General features: G+C 38.6%; 1 protein-coding gene across 1 annotated transcript in view; it reads right to left on the bottom strand.

Moving 5' to 3' along the window:
* Window positions 1-5,862: 5,862 nt before the first annotated feature.
* The window catches only part of LOC107091370 (leucine-rich repeat transmembrane protein FLRT1-like), a 77,333-nt gene continuing 64,132 nt past the window's right edge, over window positions 5,863-19,063 (bottom strand). Inside the window, exon 3 of the mRNA XM_015385236.1 lies at window positions 5,863-9,348. Coding sequence (XP_015240722.1) covers window positions 7,222-9,270 — 2,049 coding nt within the window. The 5' untranslated portion in view covers window positions 9,271-9,348 and the 3' untranslated portion in view covers window positions 5,863-7,221. The remainder of the gene's footprint in view (window positions 9,349-19,063) is intronic.

Below are 19,063 nucleotides of genomic sequence, written 5' to 3'. Positions count from 1 at the left end.
GGCTGTCTAGATTCCTATCTTTCATCTTTCCTTCTGCCAAGGTTGAAGGGTTAGGAGCTAGGAATAGGAGGTAGAAGCTTCAGTTCAAGGTATTCAGGATCAGCTATAGACATTGATTCATTGTATTGTCTTTGGCCTGGTACTATAAGAGTTATAATTGCTTCATCCTAGGTATCGGGAGCACTTCTGCCCGACCAGCAGGGGGAGTTTTTTTTATTTATTTATGTTTGTGTTTGCTATTCTCATGTTTGGCTTTGCAATACTTTTTGAGTTTGCAGGCCATTTAGGTATTTGCAGCACGCGTTTAATACTGTACCAACATACCATCTACACATTAAGGCTCAGCTTTATATATGCTTCTTAAAAGCATTTAAGTAAAGGTCCCTCATATTTTGCAAGGGAGTAAATTATACATACAGGCTTAATATAGACAGAACTCTTCACTTATATTTGCTTAAACATTTAACCCTTCAGCTCCTAATTTGATACACAATTCAAAGCCTTTTGTTATTAAAGCCACTACTTTTAAAGCACCACTACGACTGGCAGTGAAAAAGACCCTCACCATGATACCTTCTGCCGACCTTGACAGCATGTAATGTTTTCAGTTTGAAAGCCTCACCTTCACTCCTCCAAAGATTTTTCCCGTTATTGCAGGTAAGCAGCTCAGTCTTCTCCAGGAGGCATTTGACTTCTCTGTGTTGAAACTTCACTGGAGCTTGAAGGCACTGTTCTCTTTCAGGCCCTGTGGAATTGTAACTGGTACACGAAAACAAGAGCATATCTCACCTGTTTCCTTTTCTCTCCACTGGCAGCCAGAGTGACAAAGAAATTATTTCTCACTCCTTCACTTGACTTTTGAACATCTTTATGGTCTTGTTCCTCTGCAGCTCTTTGACCTTCTTCAGCCTTATGATCCTCCAAGGTCCCTTAGATCAACTAAGCAGCTTTTTTTGTTATTGCCATCACACATCAGACAGGCTTCTCTTGCTTTTTTTTTTAACCTCTCTTAAAAACACACCTTTTTTTTTGTGTGGAATTTGACTCCTTGTGAGTTGGTAGGTTGTTGTTTTGTATTAAATGTAGTTTTGTACATTTTATTCTGCTTTTATTGTTTTTTCATTACATTTTGTTTTTTTCTGGTTTATTTCAGTTTAGTTTTTCATAAGTAAAATTCAATTGGATCTAGATTTAAACATGTTTCTTTGTCTTCCAGTCTCTCATAGACTTGAGTCTTGGTGGTTGTATCCAACTTTGTTTCACCAGAGGGGGAAAGATTTTGTTCCGATTGTTGAAACTTTATCCTCTATTAGGAAACAATTCAAGGTGGGGGAGTATTTTTGCTGTGGGGATCAGCTTTGTGAATGATGTGGCAATTGGATGTTGATATCAGAATATGTTATGCCTCTGACTTACCAGATGAGGTAGTTAATTTCAGCAATTCAAGCCTCCTTTAATGGAAATGGAGTTTAGTTTTAGCAACAGAATTAAAAACCACAACTAGGCTATAAAATGTGTCTGCTTTCTTTTCAACTTGCAAAGTGACATTATTCCCCATGTTAATGAAAGGAAGGGTTTATATATGAGACTGAGTGTACGAATAAGACAAATTTAACAAATCTTTGTTGCTAAAAATCATATTATTTATTTATTTTTGTATATATTTTTTTACCATTACTCAACAGCTTAAAAATTAAGTTCTTCATTGGGAGCCAAGATTCAATAGCACAGTTATGTTCATGATAAATATGTGGAGACATTAGAGCAATTGTGTTAAGTTCAAGAACCCATGACTTCCCTCTTGTCTAAGTCTTGAACCTTTTTTGTTACTTATTCAAAAAAGTTATAAATAGTTAAATGGTAAAGATGTTTTTGTTCCTGCAAATCTAAAATCCAGCTGTTGGACTCAACCAGATTGCAGGGCAGGTCTGTAATGTTTACCACTAACATCTGCTGCTCTGTGCAAAATATAATTATTGAAACAATTTCTAATAGCAGCCTGAGGTCTGGAGTTGCCACCAGCACTCTACGCTGGCTTGTTTAAAAATAAATGAAATTGCCGCACATTGCATCTCTGTTGAAAGCAACTGTTTGACAGTCAGAACCTGCATTAAAGAAAATTAAATAACTATACACCCAGCCAATGCAACATGTAGGTGAAGCATTTACTTCTTATTTTAAGTTGATTTAAATGTCGGTGTATCTTTTGATGAGTAACACATTCTAACCTCTTTCCCTTCACACAGAGGCCCTATTTCTCATGCCTTTCAAGTCAGCCAGATGTGTGTCGATCTTCATTTTTCAGGCAGTGACTGCAACAAAAAAAAAGATTTTTGCCCAAATTTACCAAAATCCACAGACAGAAATCATTATCAAGTTAAAAATGTGACAAAGAAGTCTGGACAAGAACCAAAGTTTATTTCCCAATTGCACACAGTGAGGAAGAGGATAAAGGAGGTAAAAATAAATTCTTCAAAGCTCAGACAGAAAGCTGAAGAAAAGGCGACATTTTGGGGTCACCACGTCTCTGTAACAACCATCATATGCAATTTACATGAACACCAGTTGTTTGGAGGGCAGTTGGAAAAAAAAGAAGAACTTCATCGATAACTCTTTTAAACAATATATGTATTTTTTTAAGTATGCAGTTCTGAGCAGCAGAGCTTTTATTTTATATTTGAAGGCAGTGTCTCTATTGCCTCCTGTTTTTTAATGTTTTTTTTTTTTTTTTTTACTTTAGCCTTCTTGTTGTGCTGATTTATGTTCTGCTTAGTTTTTGTGTCATCATCTAGTCAAATTAGGTTAGTCTGTGTTTGGTCATTCCCTCTTAACATACCCTGCAGTTAACTCCTTCCTCAGGTTTCTCTGTCAGCTGTTTCTAATCAATTTATCTTAACCACCATCTGTTTCTTTCTCAGTAAATCCCTCAACTATTTGAATTTCTTTTCCTGTTTCTTTCTATGCATGTTAGCCTGCTGCTATCAACCCTGCATGTTTAGATTTTGGTTCTCTACTTGTTTCTGTTTTTGCCCCTGATGTATAATTTTGTCTCTAATTTGAAGAAAGTGTCAGTGAGTTTCCTTATTTGAGTGAACATGGACTGCTTATCTTCAAATATTGGTGTTCTCTATTCATACAAATAATCAACAGCATACTTCACTCACTTTAAATGTTTTATAAGTTTGTGTTTGGGTTGGAGGTAACAAAGATTAATACTTTCAATAGAAAAGAAAAAATGCTCTTCATACTCTACATGTGATGGGGGATCTGTGATGCTGTGGGCCTGTTTCTGTATATATAAATCTGTTAGTCTTTGGAAACAGAAAAAATGGAAAGAGGAAAAGGTTTTAATGAGTTAGAGAAATTATGAAAAAGAGGATACCGTCAAAGACCCAAACCCCATCCTCCGCTGCATGCTTTATCCTTACTATATAAAGGAACGCAATGCGCTGTCCTAAAAGGAGGTTGAACAAAACAGTAGGGGTGGCAAAAAGAAAAAGTTTCAGCACTGATTTTGATTAGAAATAAACATTTAGGGGAAGGTTGGGGTGTACTAGTTTATCTAATGTCCCAACTTTCACCTGCACTGGATAAATTAAGCCAACTTCATCAATCATACAATGCAGTGAGGAGAGGAACTTTTATACTTTTCAACCTTTTTTTTACCCGTGAACTTCAGCAGCTACCCAAATTAGTGGGAATTTGATAATTTAAGTGAAGCACTTTGAAAAGGTTTTACAAAACAATTTAAAGGTATAATGGAGGATTTCAGCCAATTGTTGAAAAGACCCTCTCCGCTTAAAACAAAAAATGGACATGTCCAACCCTGTACCCGGGAGGGAACGCTTATTAAACACATGCGAGAGCATGCACGAGCCCATTTCTCTTCGTGCACGCTCTGTTTTAAAGTTGTTTGCATCGCTCATACAAGCTTACTTTAAAAAAAAAAAATTGCAATTTTTCCACTATATCAGCCTCACCACTGGTAAGTGAAATGGGGATGAGCATGTAGGACAGCCTTACATAAACTTATAACGAGAATGATTGACAATTATTTCGATTATCCACCTGGAAAAAGAACATCTTTCGTGATAGCTTCAAGTGGGTTTTTTCTATCAAAAACAAAGATGTATGAAGATATCAGGCTCACCACACTGGAAGAGACAGTTCATAGTAACTCTCTTTTAGGTTTCTGTGAAGCCAGCAGTGTTACTGGCCAATATTTATTTTTTCTGTGGTAAAATTATAGCAGGCTTTCAGCAGGTGGTATTTTGTCCTCCAAACCTACATGATGCAAACAGCTCTTACCTTTGAGAACATGGACCTATTAAGTCAGGTTGTTGTTTAGATGAACATACTTGTGTAATGCACATTTTATGCATGGTATTTAATATGGACCAGCCGCATCAGCACATAGAGACACTTTTATGATTTTCAGCTATCTTTGGAGCAGAACTACATCTAGCAAATGCTATGTCTACATGGACCAAAAAAAAAAATATGTTTTTAACATTTAATTGAATCTATTGTGTAAATCATAAAGAGGGTAAAATGGGGCCCGAGTCAGTTCTAGCAAGAAGTTCAAATTGAAAAGGCCGGTGAGTGTAAGTATGTGTCAACTTCTGGTTAAAAATATTTTTGATAAAACATGGCTTTGAATAAGTGTTAAAAAGAAATCTATTTTGGTGTTTTGTATCATCGCCATGGAGACTAGCTGCTAAAAGAATCCAGCGGTATGTGACGGAGTCTCACTAAGTGCTTCTTTGCTGCCTCTCTGCAACATTCACACATCTGTACTGAGAACTGTCCACACATGTTAACGTCAAGTTTGAACAAGGCCATAAGGTCATGTCTAGGCAGCAGTCTGTTAAGAGTCTTGCATCCTCTGTCATATATTCTCAGCCAGTTTCAAGCCTGTGGCTCTAGGCTGTGGTATGTTTTATCAAAGCCTGTATTAGGCCTCCTTCAAACTAAAACAATATGTTGGTAAGGGTTATGCTTGAAGACAGCCTATTCAGATAGAAATGTGTTCTCCTCCAGTGCTTCTAGAGCCACTAAAAGAAAATCTCAACAGGGGTCAGGTGAAATGACTGGTTGCAGTAATAACAAGATTATAAAACTTTTTTATTAATCCCCTCTGAAGATGAATTTATAAAGCAAATTCCACACAGATCTCAGGTTTACATCATTTTTTTGAACGCAAAATCATGGCACTGTTACTTTTCATAATTTCACCAGAAACAAAAATATGATTTGTGTGGCTGTGGCCATGGTTTTATTTATACAAATGCATCTTTAACAGACTCACTTTAAAAAAGAAAAGAAAAGAAAAAAAGAAAAACACAATTACACTATATCAACATTCCCCAAAACAAAAAAATATCCAGGCCAAGGGGATTTGTTTAAGACAGTAATCTTGGTTGCAAGGTAAATTTTACATTCCACTGACATAATGTCTGACACCAGTTCAAAACTCTGCCAGACAGAACAGTCAAGGAAGCACAAACGGTTTCCCCTTTGGAAGCAACACAGTGATAAACAACTGATAGACAATAATAAACCCAGGGGTAGCATCCAGGTATGACAAACAGATTTATGCAGTGCTTAACCCAACTGTGCAGCAGCCATCAATTTTGTATACCTCTGAGTACACAGCTTTGTGTCTTTGCCCTCCGTCTCCCCATGCCTGTCGTTACTTTTATCCCTCCTCCCTGCTAAGTGCTAATACATTTACATTTTTAGTGCTGCTCAGTCATAAAAAAGGTGGAATGAGTGGAGGCCATTCTCCCATCACTTAAACAAACTTCAGTGAACTGCAATCACTGATGAGCCACCCCACCCTCCAGAGCCCCCCCACCCAACTCCTGTTCACCCGCCCACACAGCTTTGCCACCTTCCCACAGTGTAGGTCAACAGTGTAGCGGTTGGTGTCTTCTCAAATGCACTCACAGTTCTTGGCCTCATCTAGGTCACTCACAAGAGTTTTCCTCCAGCAGAAGGCTCTGCGTTATTAGTTTGTCCACTCAGTCAGACGGTTGGTGGGGCAGAAACAGTTTACAAATCAAAAGTCAGCAACCGAGGTCACAAGGTGAAGCACACGGACACAACATTAGGAAAAAAAAGCAGCCGAGGTCATTTTCTACAGGCTCTAAGAGTCAACATGCTAAACTTTGGGTGGGTTTGTTTTTTTTTGTTTTCTTTTTTAACTACATAACAGTACAAAGAGACTCAATAAAGGATTCACATTTATGTTTCAAATAAAAAACAGATATCTGAAGACAGCTACTAATGTGTTTTTTTTCCTTGCTAAAAAAAAAAAACAAAACACCACAATCTCCAATGAGAGCTGGATTTCATAAGCAGACATAACTCATTTCAAAAAGGTGATATAAATAAAGACAGCTGTGAATAATTTCATCATGAAACAAACACCTGACAAAGAAAATAGCAAATAGCATTGTTCAAATACAGCCTAATCAGTAATGATGATGGTAAATAACATACACACATGTGCTGCAGCACTACCTTACTGATCTCAGGTAAAATGATCGCAAGAGGTAACACCTAAGCTGACCAGCCCTCGTAATATCTCATCCCTGCCATCTACTGAATAAGGAAATAGCAAGCCTACTTTAAGACAGGTGGTTATTGGGTTGTTTAAAATAGAACAATTCACAGCTTTACAAAGCCCTTTGCTGGGGTAGCTGGTAGGGCACATCAATATAGTTGAGGCATTCAGAACAATGAGTCAATAAGACTACATACTGTGTGTGAATGGTGAGCAGGAAAAGAGTACCAAAAATGTCTGTTTTTCATCATTAATGGATCCATTTTGAGCTGACTGCTGCGGCTCCCATGAGTGAGAAAGAAACTCCACTTTCGCCCACGCTAAGTTTGACCTTTCCACAAAAGATACATTCTTACATGTCACAGGGAAAGAGCAAAATACGAATCATACACAGGCAATTACTTAGACGGCGAAGAAACACGCAGCTGTGCATTTACACCTGGGGCACTGGCTGCTGCCTCCTGCAGTGGATTGTTCCCACACAGTTCAGTTAATCGTATCCAGTCCTCTCAGTAATGAACAATAGGTCATTTGGAATGGGAGACCAGAAGAAGAAGGCACAAAGGGGTGCTTCGTAAGTGTCCATGCCAAGGGAAATTGTGCATCTATATAGTTTTACCAATTATACTATGAACAGCATCTGGTACAATACATCATGTGTAGCAGTAGTCTATATCTGGGATTCCTCCTTCTCTATAGCCACGGTTGGTGCCATGTCCAGCATTAGAAACATGGTTGGACCCTTTGTATACGCCGGTGCCATTGGAGGGGAATATGGTGTGAATGATGTAATCCTCTCGTAGGGGTTTCGGTTGCATTGGCTGGCAAGCCGGCATTGGCGTCATTTGGAAACCTGGACCACGAATCTCCAGGATAGTATTATCCTTCTTGGTGCCAGACTCAATGTAATCATCATAGGTTTTGCTTTTTCTTGAACTACTGCGAGTGTAGTGGTCACGAGAACATAAATGTCCAGTTCTATGTCCGTACCAACAGAAAACGCCAAAAATTAGAGCCAGAGACACAGTGGCTGTAGCTCCGCCAATAATCCCTGCTAAGGGTAGCACTGTAATATGCTGCGATTCCTCATTGTCTTCCTCCTCAATTGAACTAAGGTCTGATGTTTCTGCTTTTGCACAAACTAAAGATTCATCAGTGTCAGCATCTCCAGACATCGCAACTTTGCTTTCTGAAGTTACAGACAGTGGCACCATGCAAATGATGTAGCTGGAGCGTGGTTGCAGGGATGTCAGCAGATACTCTTGACGATCCCCCCGTACAAGGGTCTCTGTGATTGACTCCATTGCATTTCCAGTACCTTGTCGGAGCCAACTTAACCTAAAAGAGGAACTTGGCTGAGCTGCACTCCACGTCACCCGAATACTGTTATGAGAAAGAGGTTTTACGTTTAGAGCCAAGCTCTTCCCCACACCACTACTACTAAGCGTGTAGTCTAATCCAGAGTCAGGAAACCCAAAGCCGGGTCTCTTTGAGCGTAGAGTGAAGAGGGAACCCTGGGGTGGTGCATTGGTTGTAGAGCTTTCACCTCCACCTACAGCGCCTTTGTCTTTATTCCCTGTCAGTCTTACTACTTCACATTCCTCCATTTCACTCCCCAGGTCAATCAAAGCCATGTCTCGGACTCTGTCTGGTCCATGGCAAGTGAGGCCTCTAACTGTAATGGTGTTACCACGGGCACGGAGCCAATCATAGAGCCATCTCAGGTTGCAACCACAGTGCCAAGGATTCCCACGCACCAGAAGTTGACCAAGACTGTCAAGGTCTTTGAAAAGTCCCCTTGGAAGTGTAGTTAGGTTATTCCCTGACAAGTCCAGCCTCTGCAACCTGTGCATGCCGTCCAAGGACCCACGTGGCATGTGGGTCAATGCATTTTCTTGTAGAGAGAGTCGCTGTAAATGGGCACTTGGCAGGTTAACGGGTGGAGTTTGGAGGGAATTGCGCACAAGGGACAACTCTGTCAAGTTAGAAAGGCGAGAAAATGTGTCATCTGCAATGCGCTGGTTTGCCAAAAGGTTCCCATCCAAAACAAGACACCTTAATGAGTTGAGTCCTCGGAAAGCATGTGTAGGGATAGTAGAGATCCGGTTATCATCCAGACGTAGTTCTTCTAAAGAAGCTGGAAGTCCTGAGGGAATACTAGACAGGTGATTGCGTGAAAGAAAAAGCAAGCGTAACCGTGGGTTGTCAGCAAAGGCTTGATCTTCAATGGAGACAGTGGAAATAGAGTTGTCGTCCAAGTGTAGCTTTTCTAACAAGGGCATCCGAGCCAGCGTGCTACGAGGAATGGTGCGAATATTGTTGTCCTGCAGATGCAGCTCCCGCACAGATGGCGGAAGGTGTATGGGAAATTCATCCAACTCATTATCATAGAGGTAGACAACTCGTACAGACAGCTGACGCTCCAAGGAGGTGGGGAGGCCTGGGTTGTTTATGTGGTTGTTCTGCAGGTAGAGGACAGATGCAGAGGGAGGCAGGGAGGGGATGGAGCTCAGCCCACGATCATTACAATAGATAAAATCCTCATCACACCTGCATACAGATGGGCAAGTCATGTCTATGTCTCCAATATATCCTTGTATAGTTGCTACAGCAATCCCAGTGTGTATAGTCAGGCAAAGGAACAGCACGAAGAGCCGGGCATCAGATTTGGCAGTGCAAGCAGGTGCCATTATTAGGAGCATGAAGACTGTCTCTTTTTTCCAAAATTTGGAGTTATATTTTAATATGCTGCACTGGTCTGGAATCCTGCGACCTCCACCCTGAGAGACAGAGAGGGGGGAAAAAAAACAGGAAAGCAGTTAAAATTGATGGGGGAGTCAACATAACAGTGAACAGATGAAAACAAATTGGATTTGGAATTTGCTTAAAAAAAAGCTGGAAATATTAAAACACACATTGTAATGTGGGCTTTCTATTATAGACTTTCTCTAATAGATTAATATAAATAATAACAAAATAAGAAACATGTTTGGCAGTCCTGTGTGAAGAGAAATATCTTCAAAGCAGGGTTTTCATTTCCTGGGTTTTCTTTTCACCCATTAATTCCATACCAAATTTAATACCATAATCTATTCCTGCCAAAACAGTAGCTATAAAAGCGAAATTGAATGTTTTCAGAATTTTAATCTGTCATAAAATAATCCATTGTGGAAAAATAAATATGATCTAACATTAAGAATTAATAAGTCTTATTTAGAATTAATAAGTCTTAGGATAACTTTATTATTTAAGAGTTCATACGGGGCTCTATACTCTGCCTGACAATGCAAACTAGGCAGGGACCATTATGAGGCAGTAAGAATAGCGAATATAATAAAGAAAGTTATGCATGATATTATCAACAGCTGAATTAAGAGGTATTGGGAACTCATTAACAGGTTGGTGTCATCTTAATTGAGCAGACGCAATTTAAATAAGCTGCACTCAGATCTTGATTGGCAACGTGATCTGCTGCTGTTACTGATTAAATGTCGATATAACAGTATAGTGTGGAATTGATTACAGGGATTTGAAAACTGGTAAATTGCAACACTATCAGTGACAGTTTGAGCCCATCACTGTGTTCAATAACCAGCATCTTCCGTTTGCGTTGTTCAGGCCCAGACGGCAGCCAGCACAACCCAACACAAGTATTGATTTTTCCACAAATCCGAGGTGATCTGCCAGAGTGAGTCGCCTCTTATAGAGATTACAGGATTCAGAGGAGTGTAAGTCAAATAGCGATAATTAGCCAAATGAATGACAAACTCTGCTGGGAGTCAAATTTGGTAAACGCACATCTGCAAACATTACCCTCAACATTCTTTTTTTTTTTTTTTTACTGCCAGACTCACCTCAGATTGCTTTTGGTGAATTTGTTTGAGTGTAATGAATCACTGTTTCATTAAAGAAACCAAAGCAAACACTCCAGGAGCTGTAGAGCTGAAGTAGATTGGGGATAATTTAAAGGAAAAATCAGTAACGTGTATCATTTGTCAATCTAAATGTTTGTAGAAGATTACCTTTAATCTTGACAAATATTGAGGTTGTTAGTGTGGGGGCATGTTAATGCATCACTCTGGCTAAAGGGGATTTCAGGGTCTGATTATCAAACGGATCTGAGCAAGTGTTTGCCTGTTGGTTGAGGAAAATAAATTTATTTTGAATTGAGTTGAAGGGGGCTTGAGAATTTTTACCTGGATCAATTTGTAGCTTGAACCAATCTTTAATTTTTAACCTTTAACTCCAAAAAAACTTAAGATCAGCCAAAAGAAACTATCTTTATTAGAGCAGCTCCTATAAAAAAAAATGTATTTTTGTATTTTGACATTTAAAACTGTTGTATGACTTTTTTTATTCCTCAGAGTCACCTGCAGCTGCATGGTACTCTTATTTAAGACAAAGAAAAAATTGTAACGCTTTATCATTTAATATATATATATTTTTTTTTACATTTTTTACTCATTGAATTAAATTTAGAAATAGTCGTAAGGGGTATTAAGTCAATTGTTAATAAGTCAAACTGATTTGATTCATCAGAATGATTATATTCATAAAAACTATGATGCTAATTATCCCATTACAGTTTGTTTGAATTAAGGGGAATCATTTGTACACATCACAGACGCTCTCATGTTAAAGAGCAAGAACTTGGTAACTGGTCCGTTCTCTCATTGTTTCAGCTCATTGGCTGTTAGTACTGTTCATAGGTCGTCTCATCTCTGACAGTATGAATATATATGGTACTGAAAAGCTACTTGAGAGTAGCTGAGAAGGTAAGAGTGGAACGTCTGTAAGGCTGCTGACTGCAGGCTAGTAGATAGGACAACCGCTGAACAAGCTATATGGTAATACTGTGTAAACTGCTGCATGTTTACTAAGGCTTTTATAACATGAGAATCTAACACCGGCTTTGTTAAAAGCTATGTACATCATGTATTTGAAATGAGACAGTTTTCTAAGGTGGAGAAGCGCAAGCTTTGATGTAACTTTCAGAAGTCTTTTCTTTTGTAAGAAAAAAAGTGTCTTTTTAACAAAGCCTTTTTTTTTTTTAAAAAAAAAGTCTGCAATCACCACTTTTAAGCTATTTCTAAAGAGTCTTGTGTTTTTTTTTTTAAGTGATTGCTACAGTTTTATGACTATGAACGGTTTGATGATAAAACTAAACTTGGTCAACAACATCAACTGTCCTCCAACTTGACGAAATATTCAGATTCACCTACAACCCACTAATTCACTTTCATGCCTACTTCCACTCCAGTCCCCTTGATGCAGCAGAGTGGAGTCAGTGCACTTTAAAGTGGAACCTGAAGAGTGAAATAAAAAATTTAAAAAGTGGAGATTGTTACTTTACACAGTTTGATATTGACTCGGTTTATGCGAGGAAAGGAGGATACACGCTGTTTTCTGCTGTAAATGTTCTTAGGGTTGTGGTACCAGTCTGTTTGTGTGTGGGTGTGGAGGAGATGGAATCAGACTAGCAGACTAGTGCTAAAGAATGGATGACTTTTGAATCCCAAGAGTTTAAGCAGTGAGTCTCTTGAACACTAGAGTATTTGGGTCAGCCCTCTAAAAACAAGATAGATGTGGTGTGAGATTGAAGCGGCGCAGAGAGCCAGAGGGATTAAAAGAGCATATTGAGCTGTGATTCCCTGGATTAAGCAGGTGCTACATGGAATAAAAACACACATTGTATGGCTTTTCTTTCTTTTATTCCTTGTGCTTGCTCATTTTTCTTCCTTTCTCTGTGACAGAATGGTCCAAAAATCTAAAGCAAGGCTTACAGCTTTTTGTGTTTGTGAATACTTAAGGAGATCTCTTTGTTTATCTGTCCATGCGTAATCAGATTGAAAGCACAGACCCACATCTGGGCTTTTGACTGTGTTCTATGGTGGAGAGGAAAGTCAGGATATGGGTTAATGTATGACCTAGACAGCAAGTCGCCCAGATATACCCAAATACACCCCATTTAATACTGAAACCCAGAAATGGATCAATTTACATAAAAAAAAAGACAGGTGTGAGGTAAGAGCGACCGCAAGAAGGTTTAAGCTAGAATGAATTCCTTCTCCTTATTATGACTGAGTTCACTATAAAGTCCCCCCTATATATAGTACAGCAACTTTTAAACCGAGTGTGCACAAGGAGAAATGGTCTTGTGCATGCTCTTGCACACGCATTTTTTGTTTGGAGAGGGTGGCTCTTTTAAAAAATTTGAAAAAATCCTCCACAATACCTTTAATTACGGTAGTAAATATAAGCTCATTGATATATAAATAGTTGAATGAATAGAAAGGAATTTATTTCAGACGATTTGACAAATAATAATAACGCACATACATTTAAAAAAATACTTCAAACAAACAACCAAATACACACAAAAAGAGATTGAATAACATTAAATGAAATTACATTTTAATTTCCAAATAAATTAAATTAATTTGAACATTAATAGAAACACAATTTTCCACTAAATAAACTTGTCAGTAAAGTCAGAGAACTGACATCGATTAATGTAAATTGTATAAAAAGTTGGAGTTAAATGCAGGTCAATCCTGGAGGAAAAACTAAAAAGACTTGAGGTTCACCTTCCAGGAGGGTGAGACCTAGAATGGAAAGAGTCACAAATGTATGTCTCACTATATAAAAAGCTAATAAAGAAATCCCCCAACAGATGCTGTATTGGGGAGGTTACATGAAGTATCAGCTCAGTAGTAATAGTATAATTAATGATATAGTCACAAATAAATGCCATACATTTCATGCTCCCTGATATTTGGTTCTATTTTCAAATATTATTGGATAATTCCTTTATTGTTATAATCATGCACTACTGTACTGTAAGTACTGTAATTTATTTAGAGGAAGTTAAAATAATTAAATACAAATATCAAGGCAAATGCTTGTAACGTTTGAAACCTTTAAGATTTAATTTTTTCCTCTTCATGATAATGCACTGTTCTGTTCAAGACCATTGGAATAAACCCCAATAAAATACATTAACTTATATGAAGTTAATCTGCAAAAATGTGAAAACGTATGAGCATGAATACTTTTTCAACACAATGTAGGTCTTTGGAAGAATACAGTGCATTAGTAGGGCTTGCATGTTCGCCAACAGCTGCTTTGCATTTAGGTTTGATGTACCAATACATTAGAAACCTAATTAATCTCCATCATCTACTCCTCCCTGATTTATTGAAACATACAATTTGTATACACCGGAGGAATAGTAAATAACATGAAGAGATTTTTCTCTATCATCTCATCCTCTTATTATTATTTAGTCTGTTCATGTTAAGGATCGAAAGTAAAACTTATAGCAGAAAAAATGAGCTGCATTTTGTGTTAGGTTGTGAGATATTACCCATTTTCAGCATCATTTCCCAACAAATGAACTACACCGAACGGCACAGACACTGTCCATTAAAAAGTTGGATCTGAAGCCAAGGATTCAGGCTAAAACTTGTCCTGAGCTTTCATTATGCAGCTGTCCCTTCATAACGTTGGCAGCACTTTGACACACTCTGGCTTTTTTCGTCTAATTGCCATAAAATGTGAAAGTTATAATTAAATACTTCAGTCTCATTTTACTTTCTGGACTCACAATAGAAGGGATTTGCCATTAAGGTCCTGCAGGGTAATAGAAATTCAATAGTCATCTTCGGTGTGCCCCCACATCATTCACAGCTGAGAGATTCACCTTTAGAGGGGGGTGTTTGTTGGTGGCTATGCTGCTCACAGGACCCTAAAGCCACTTGATATATAGCTTTACAGCACTGTATCGTGTTTCATTTCTACAGCACCATAATAAGTTCTGCTGTGCCAACCATCTAACTCCTTGCTTTCACTGCTGCAGCCGCTGCTTCCCTCTAAATTCCTATAGCTTACCGCTCCCTCTTCAGGATAGCTGGATTGCAGTTAAATCTCTTCAGCATTAACATGAGAGCGGCATCCTCCTTGCAGCAATATGCTCCAGTACAGGGAACAAAGCAGGGACCAAATCTATCATGAGTTGACAGGATTTCTTTTTTTTTTCAATAGAGTGAGTGTTTGTGATGTGTTGCATCCTAACCTTGATCAATAGTGTAATCCAGCAGGTTTTCCCAAGGCAGCTACAAGGAAATTAGTCATCTTAACTGAACTGGATCTGACCCCAAATTATCAATAAATGTCCCATTTTGAACTTTTGTTTTATGTAATACAGCAAACCAAACACTTTAGGTTAATAAAAAAAAAAAAAAACTATTGCATATCTTTTTCTCAATGAAAGGTGTCATGGTTTGAAATTATAGTACTTTAAAATTGCAAAAAAATCCAATTTTCCCCAGCAACACTTGAATACCTGGAAAACAAGCACGAACATTTGCCATAAAAATGTGTAATGACCACACATTAAATGGCAAATTAATTTATCAGCATTTACCAAATATCAGATTTGGTGTGAAGATAAATCTTTGGTACAGTAAAGGGAGAAAATTAGAAACAATGGTACAAGATGCAACATAATATTGTAAATGTATTTGCTGAGATGTAAACAATTTTTACACTTTTTTTTACCCTTTCTGAGTTCCTCTATGCTTATAGATTGTTGCTTACTGCCTGAAGTTAATTTAAATAAAAAATCATTATGATTTGAGTTTTTACATTCAAACCGATTCTAAGCTCAGTGATAATTAATTTTCAACACAGTACTGTACATACAATTAATACTAATGAAGATAATTACTTTGAAATGCACATTCATTAGTCATTAATTGATAGACATTTAATGAATAAAATATGATCCTTTGGTGGAATGAATATGCATAAACAAGTATTAGAGGTGTAGGCAAGATGCAAATGGCTGTGATGGTTTAATCTATGCTGTTTCCCTTTGCTGCTTTTAGAGAAATTTAAAAGATCCTTTCAGGTAATGTTGGACACAACTAGCCAATTTTTGGGTTGATCATTAAATCCTTGGCTTGGAAACTCAAAAATTCTATCTTTCTTTGACCAGTGAATCCACTATTGCATGTGTTAACAGGTCAGGCTAACAACAACACACTTTGCCGAGGAGCTGTAACAAAAATAATTTTTAAAATTGTTATTGTCTGTTGAATAAGTTTAAAAGGATGTTTTCTACAAAAGAAAGAAAGGATTTTAGTTGGGCTGCTAACACAAATATATATTTTAGCGTACGCTAGTCATTTTGGTCATGTAACATTTTACAATTTTGGATTTCTATGATATGAAAAAAAGACTAAAATGAAATTGGTTGTAAGACACATCAAGGACCTATGGCCAAATTAGAAAAGGGTGTCATGATCTTGGCGCTGATGTTCCGCCCAGCGCTCATTGTCTCTTGTCAGATCCACCTGTTCCTGCTTCTATTTAAGCTGCCTGTTCCCAGCCAATGGTGCCAGATTATTTGAGCTGTGTGTGAGAGTAACTCTTGCAACTCTGTGAGTTTCTGATTTCCTGATCCTGATAATTTTCTGCCATTGGATTTCCCAGTTTTGCTTTATCCCTGTTCCTGCTCTGTTTGAATGATCTGTTTTTGACTTATTCCTGGATTCTGCCTGCTTAATGATCTTGGACCTGTCCCCTGACCTCGGCGTGGATTCTCCCTTGGTACCTCTTTGGCTCTTTGATCTTTTGTCATGGAAATCTGCTCCTGCTTTGATTCTGGTTCCAGATTCTCCCTATGGATACTTCTGCTCTTCCGCATCTGCTGGCATCTGCTCATCATCCTGCTCAGCTTCTTTCCTGATATCCTGCTGGTGGCTACCGCTGCATGCTGTGGAGAAATAATCAATTTCGATTCAAATCTTTCCTCTGGGCTCAGACTGAACTCATAACCAGGTTAGTGACTTACATTCTCATTATTGTAACCTGTTTGAGTTACAAAGTCACTAACCTGAGCTTCCCCTTCTACAGATTATCCAGTGAACCTGCCCCAACTGTTGAGCCACAATGCACAGGGCAAATAATAAACGCTTGTTTTAATAAAACTCTGATCTGTCTGCTTGAAATCTGGGTCCTACATTTTGAGCCTTCTGACAAAGGGATGCTAATTCACTCTTTTTTAAATCTTTTTGACCTTTCAAATGAAGACAAATTGGAATTGGTGACATAGACAGCCGTCTGGCAACATATATTTGAATGGCAGTGTTTCCTCCACCATTAGTTCACCGTTACACCTGCTACCTAATTCCAGTAAGTCTGTAGTGATGCACACACACTATTAAGGGCTAAACGATACACTCGACATACCCACTACATGGTTTGGGACGGCCCTTAATGTGGTGGACCCTCTGCAGGAATGCGCAAATGGAAAGTTAGTACTTAGGTTTAGTGTGTAGGGGTGGTTTGGGATTGGGCCAAAGACAGGAAAAAAATTAGCTGCCTTAAGTTTAGAAAGTAGTTGAAGGAGTTGTGCATATAGACCATTGCAGTTGATTTTATCAACTGATTCAAATGGTACATGCTGGTAAATATTTTTTCCATCTGTGGGTTAGTAAGAGTCAGCAAGACCTTCACCTTTACTGCACCAGCTTTGGGGATCAACAAGTATGTGTCTCAACCTCCATCCTAACCTTTGAAACCCTCAATCACTATATAGAGTGGGGACTATATAGTCGACTATATAATGAACTCAGTTAACCGACCATTCGGACAGATGATCACTGCTTCTTGCTCCCCGATGGTCATATAACTCTGCCTCCCCGCACGGTACCTCTGCCATCTTTGCCGCTGTCAGGTAGCGAAAGCCATAGGTGACAGCAGGCCACTGTGACAACAAATTCCATGATGCTTTGTGAGTAGAGCTCTCTCAAAGCTTTCTGGGATATATCTGCTCATCTGATGACCATGGATGATCACTACTTTGCAATGTGCATTGTGGAAAATTTCGAGTCCATTACTTTTTTATCCACTAGATGTTGGGACACTCATCTAAAATGGCGTAACCACTATATAGTGCCCTGTATAATTAAATTAAATTAAATTCAGTTTATTTATATAGCGCCAATTCAAAACACATGTCATCTCAAGGTACATCAAAGAGGCAATTCAACCAGATCATACATTCAAATTGATTAGATTGAGTTTTCTATCTAAGGAAAACCAGTTGATTTCATCGACTCATTGATTCAAAATCAATCCCTCACACCAAACATTCTTATAACGACAGTGGAGAGGAAAAACTCCCTTTTAACAGGAAGACACCTCCAGCAGAACCAGGCTCAGTGTGTGCGGCCATCTGCTGAGGCCAACTGGGGTTTAAGGAGACAGAAGCAGAGATACAGAAAGAAGCAGAGATACAAAAGGCAACTGTCAACCAGCTTCACAGCCGGCACCATCCAGGAAACACACAGCCTGGCAGACGAGCTCCCTGTCCTCTCCCACGTCAGAGGGTGAAGAGAGCACATCAAGTCAGTCCCAGTCAGGGAAACAGGACTACACTGAAAAACAGGCCATGCTCCAAAATCTATAAACAAAGGTGTTGATGGCAGCAGCACAGCTGATATTTGACTCTCCAGGAAGGTGTCACAGCCAAACAGGAAAAGGCCAGATGAAGCTACTATGAGAAAAAGTAGAGAGAGCATAACGTTAGAGACTGAACTAACAAATTGGGAGAATAGAGATAGAATGAAGTACAATGATGAAAAAGGGGTCCCTATGCCCTCCAGCAGTCTAAGCCTATAGCAGCATAACCATAAAGATAGCTCAGGATAACCTGAGCCACCCTAACTATAAGCTTTATCATAAAGGAAAGTTTTAAGCCTATCCGTGGAAGTAGAGAGGGTGTCTGCCTCATGGACTGAAACTGGCAGTTAGTTCCACAGGAGAGGAGCCTGATAACTAAAAGATCACCATATAGTGATTAGGGTGGACATTTGGACACAGCCTTCGGCAGCACCTTGACCCAGGGGTTTGAATCAATAAGGCTCTGGCCCGCTGGGCTCAACAACACATTTTGACATGGGGAAAAAAAAATCCTTCCCTTCAAAAGATCTATGGTGTAAAGATGTGACGGTGTAACTACTATTACTCTACTCACTATCCATGCTTTAATACTCACTAAAGCCCCACCGCTCATCCACATAGCACGTAGCTCTCATGTGATTTCACACATCCAGATTCACTGTCACTAACCACCATGTTGGTGAGCAGAACTGCTTTTATAAAAAGCAGTGAAAGTTTTTCTACCAAAGAGTACCTATTTTATTTCAATTTATAAAAAAGCGTGCACTGTTTATATCAGTTGAAAATATCAAGTTTACATTTTCTCAAGGGCTATGTTACATACTTTAAAGGTTAACATTTTCTGAGAATGCTCAGGGGTTGATGCTTTCATAATTGTTTGGTATTATTATTTTTTTTTTTATATTGGTGGGTTTTTGTTTTAAAGAGGAGTCTCCTCTGCTGATATGTTCTCCATTTCTTGAATAAATAATAAATGATCTTTCATAGCAAGAGGGCTGGATAAAAGCTCATTTTTAAGGTGGTACT

Source organism: Cyprinodon variegatus, unplaced genomic scaffold, assembly GCF_000732505.1.
Source record: "Cyprinodon variegatus isolate N-32 unplaced genomic scaffold, C_variegatus-1.0 Scaffold334, whole genome shotgun sequence".
Taxonomy (NCBI): Eukaryota; Metazoa; Chordata; class Actinopteri; order Cyprinodontiformes; family Cyprinodontidae; genus Cyprinodon; species Cyprinodon variegatus.
Note: the sequence above shows the minus strand (reverse complement) of the source record. Positions and strands in the feature narration are given on the sequence as shown.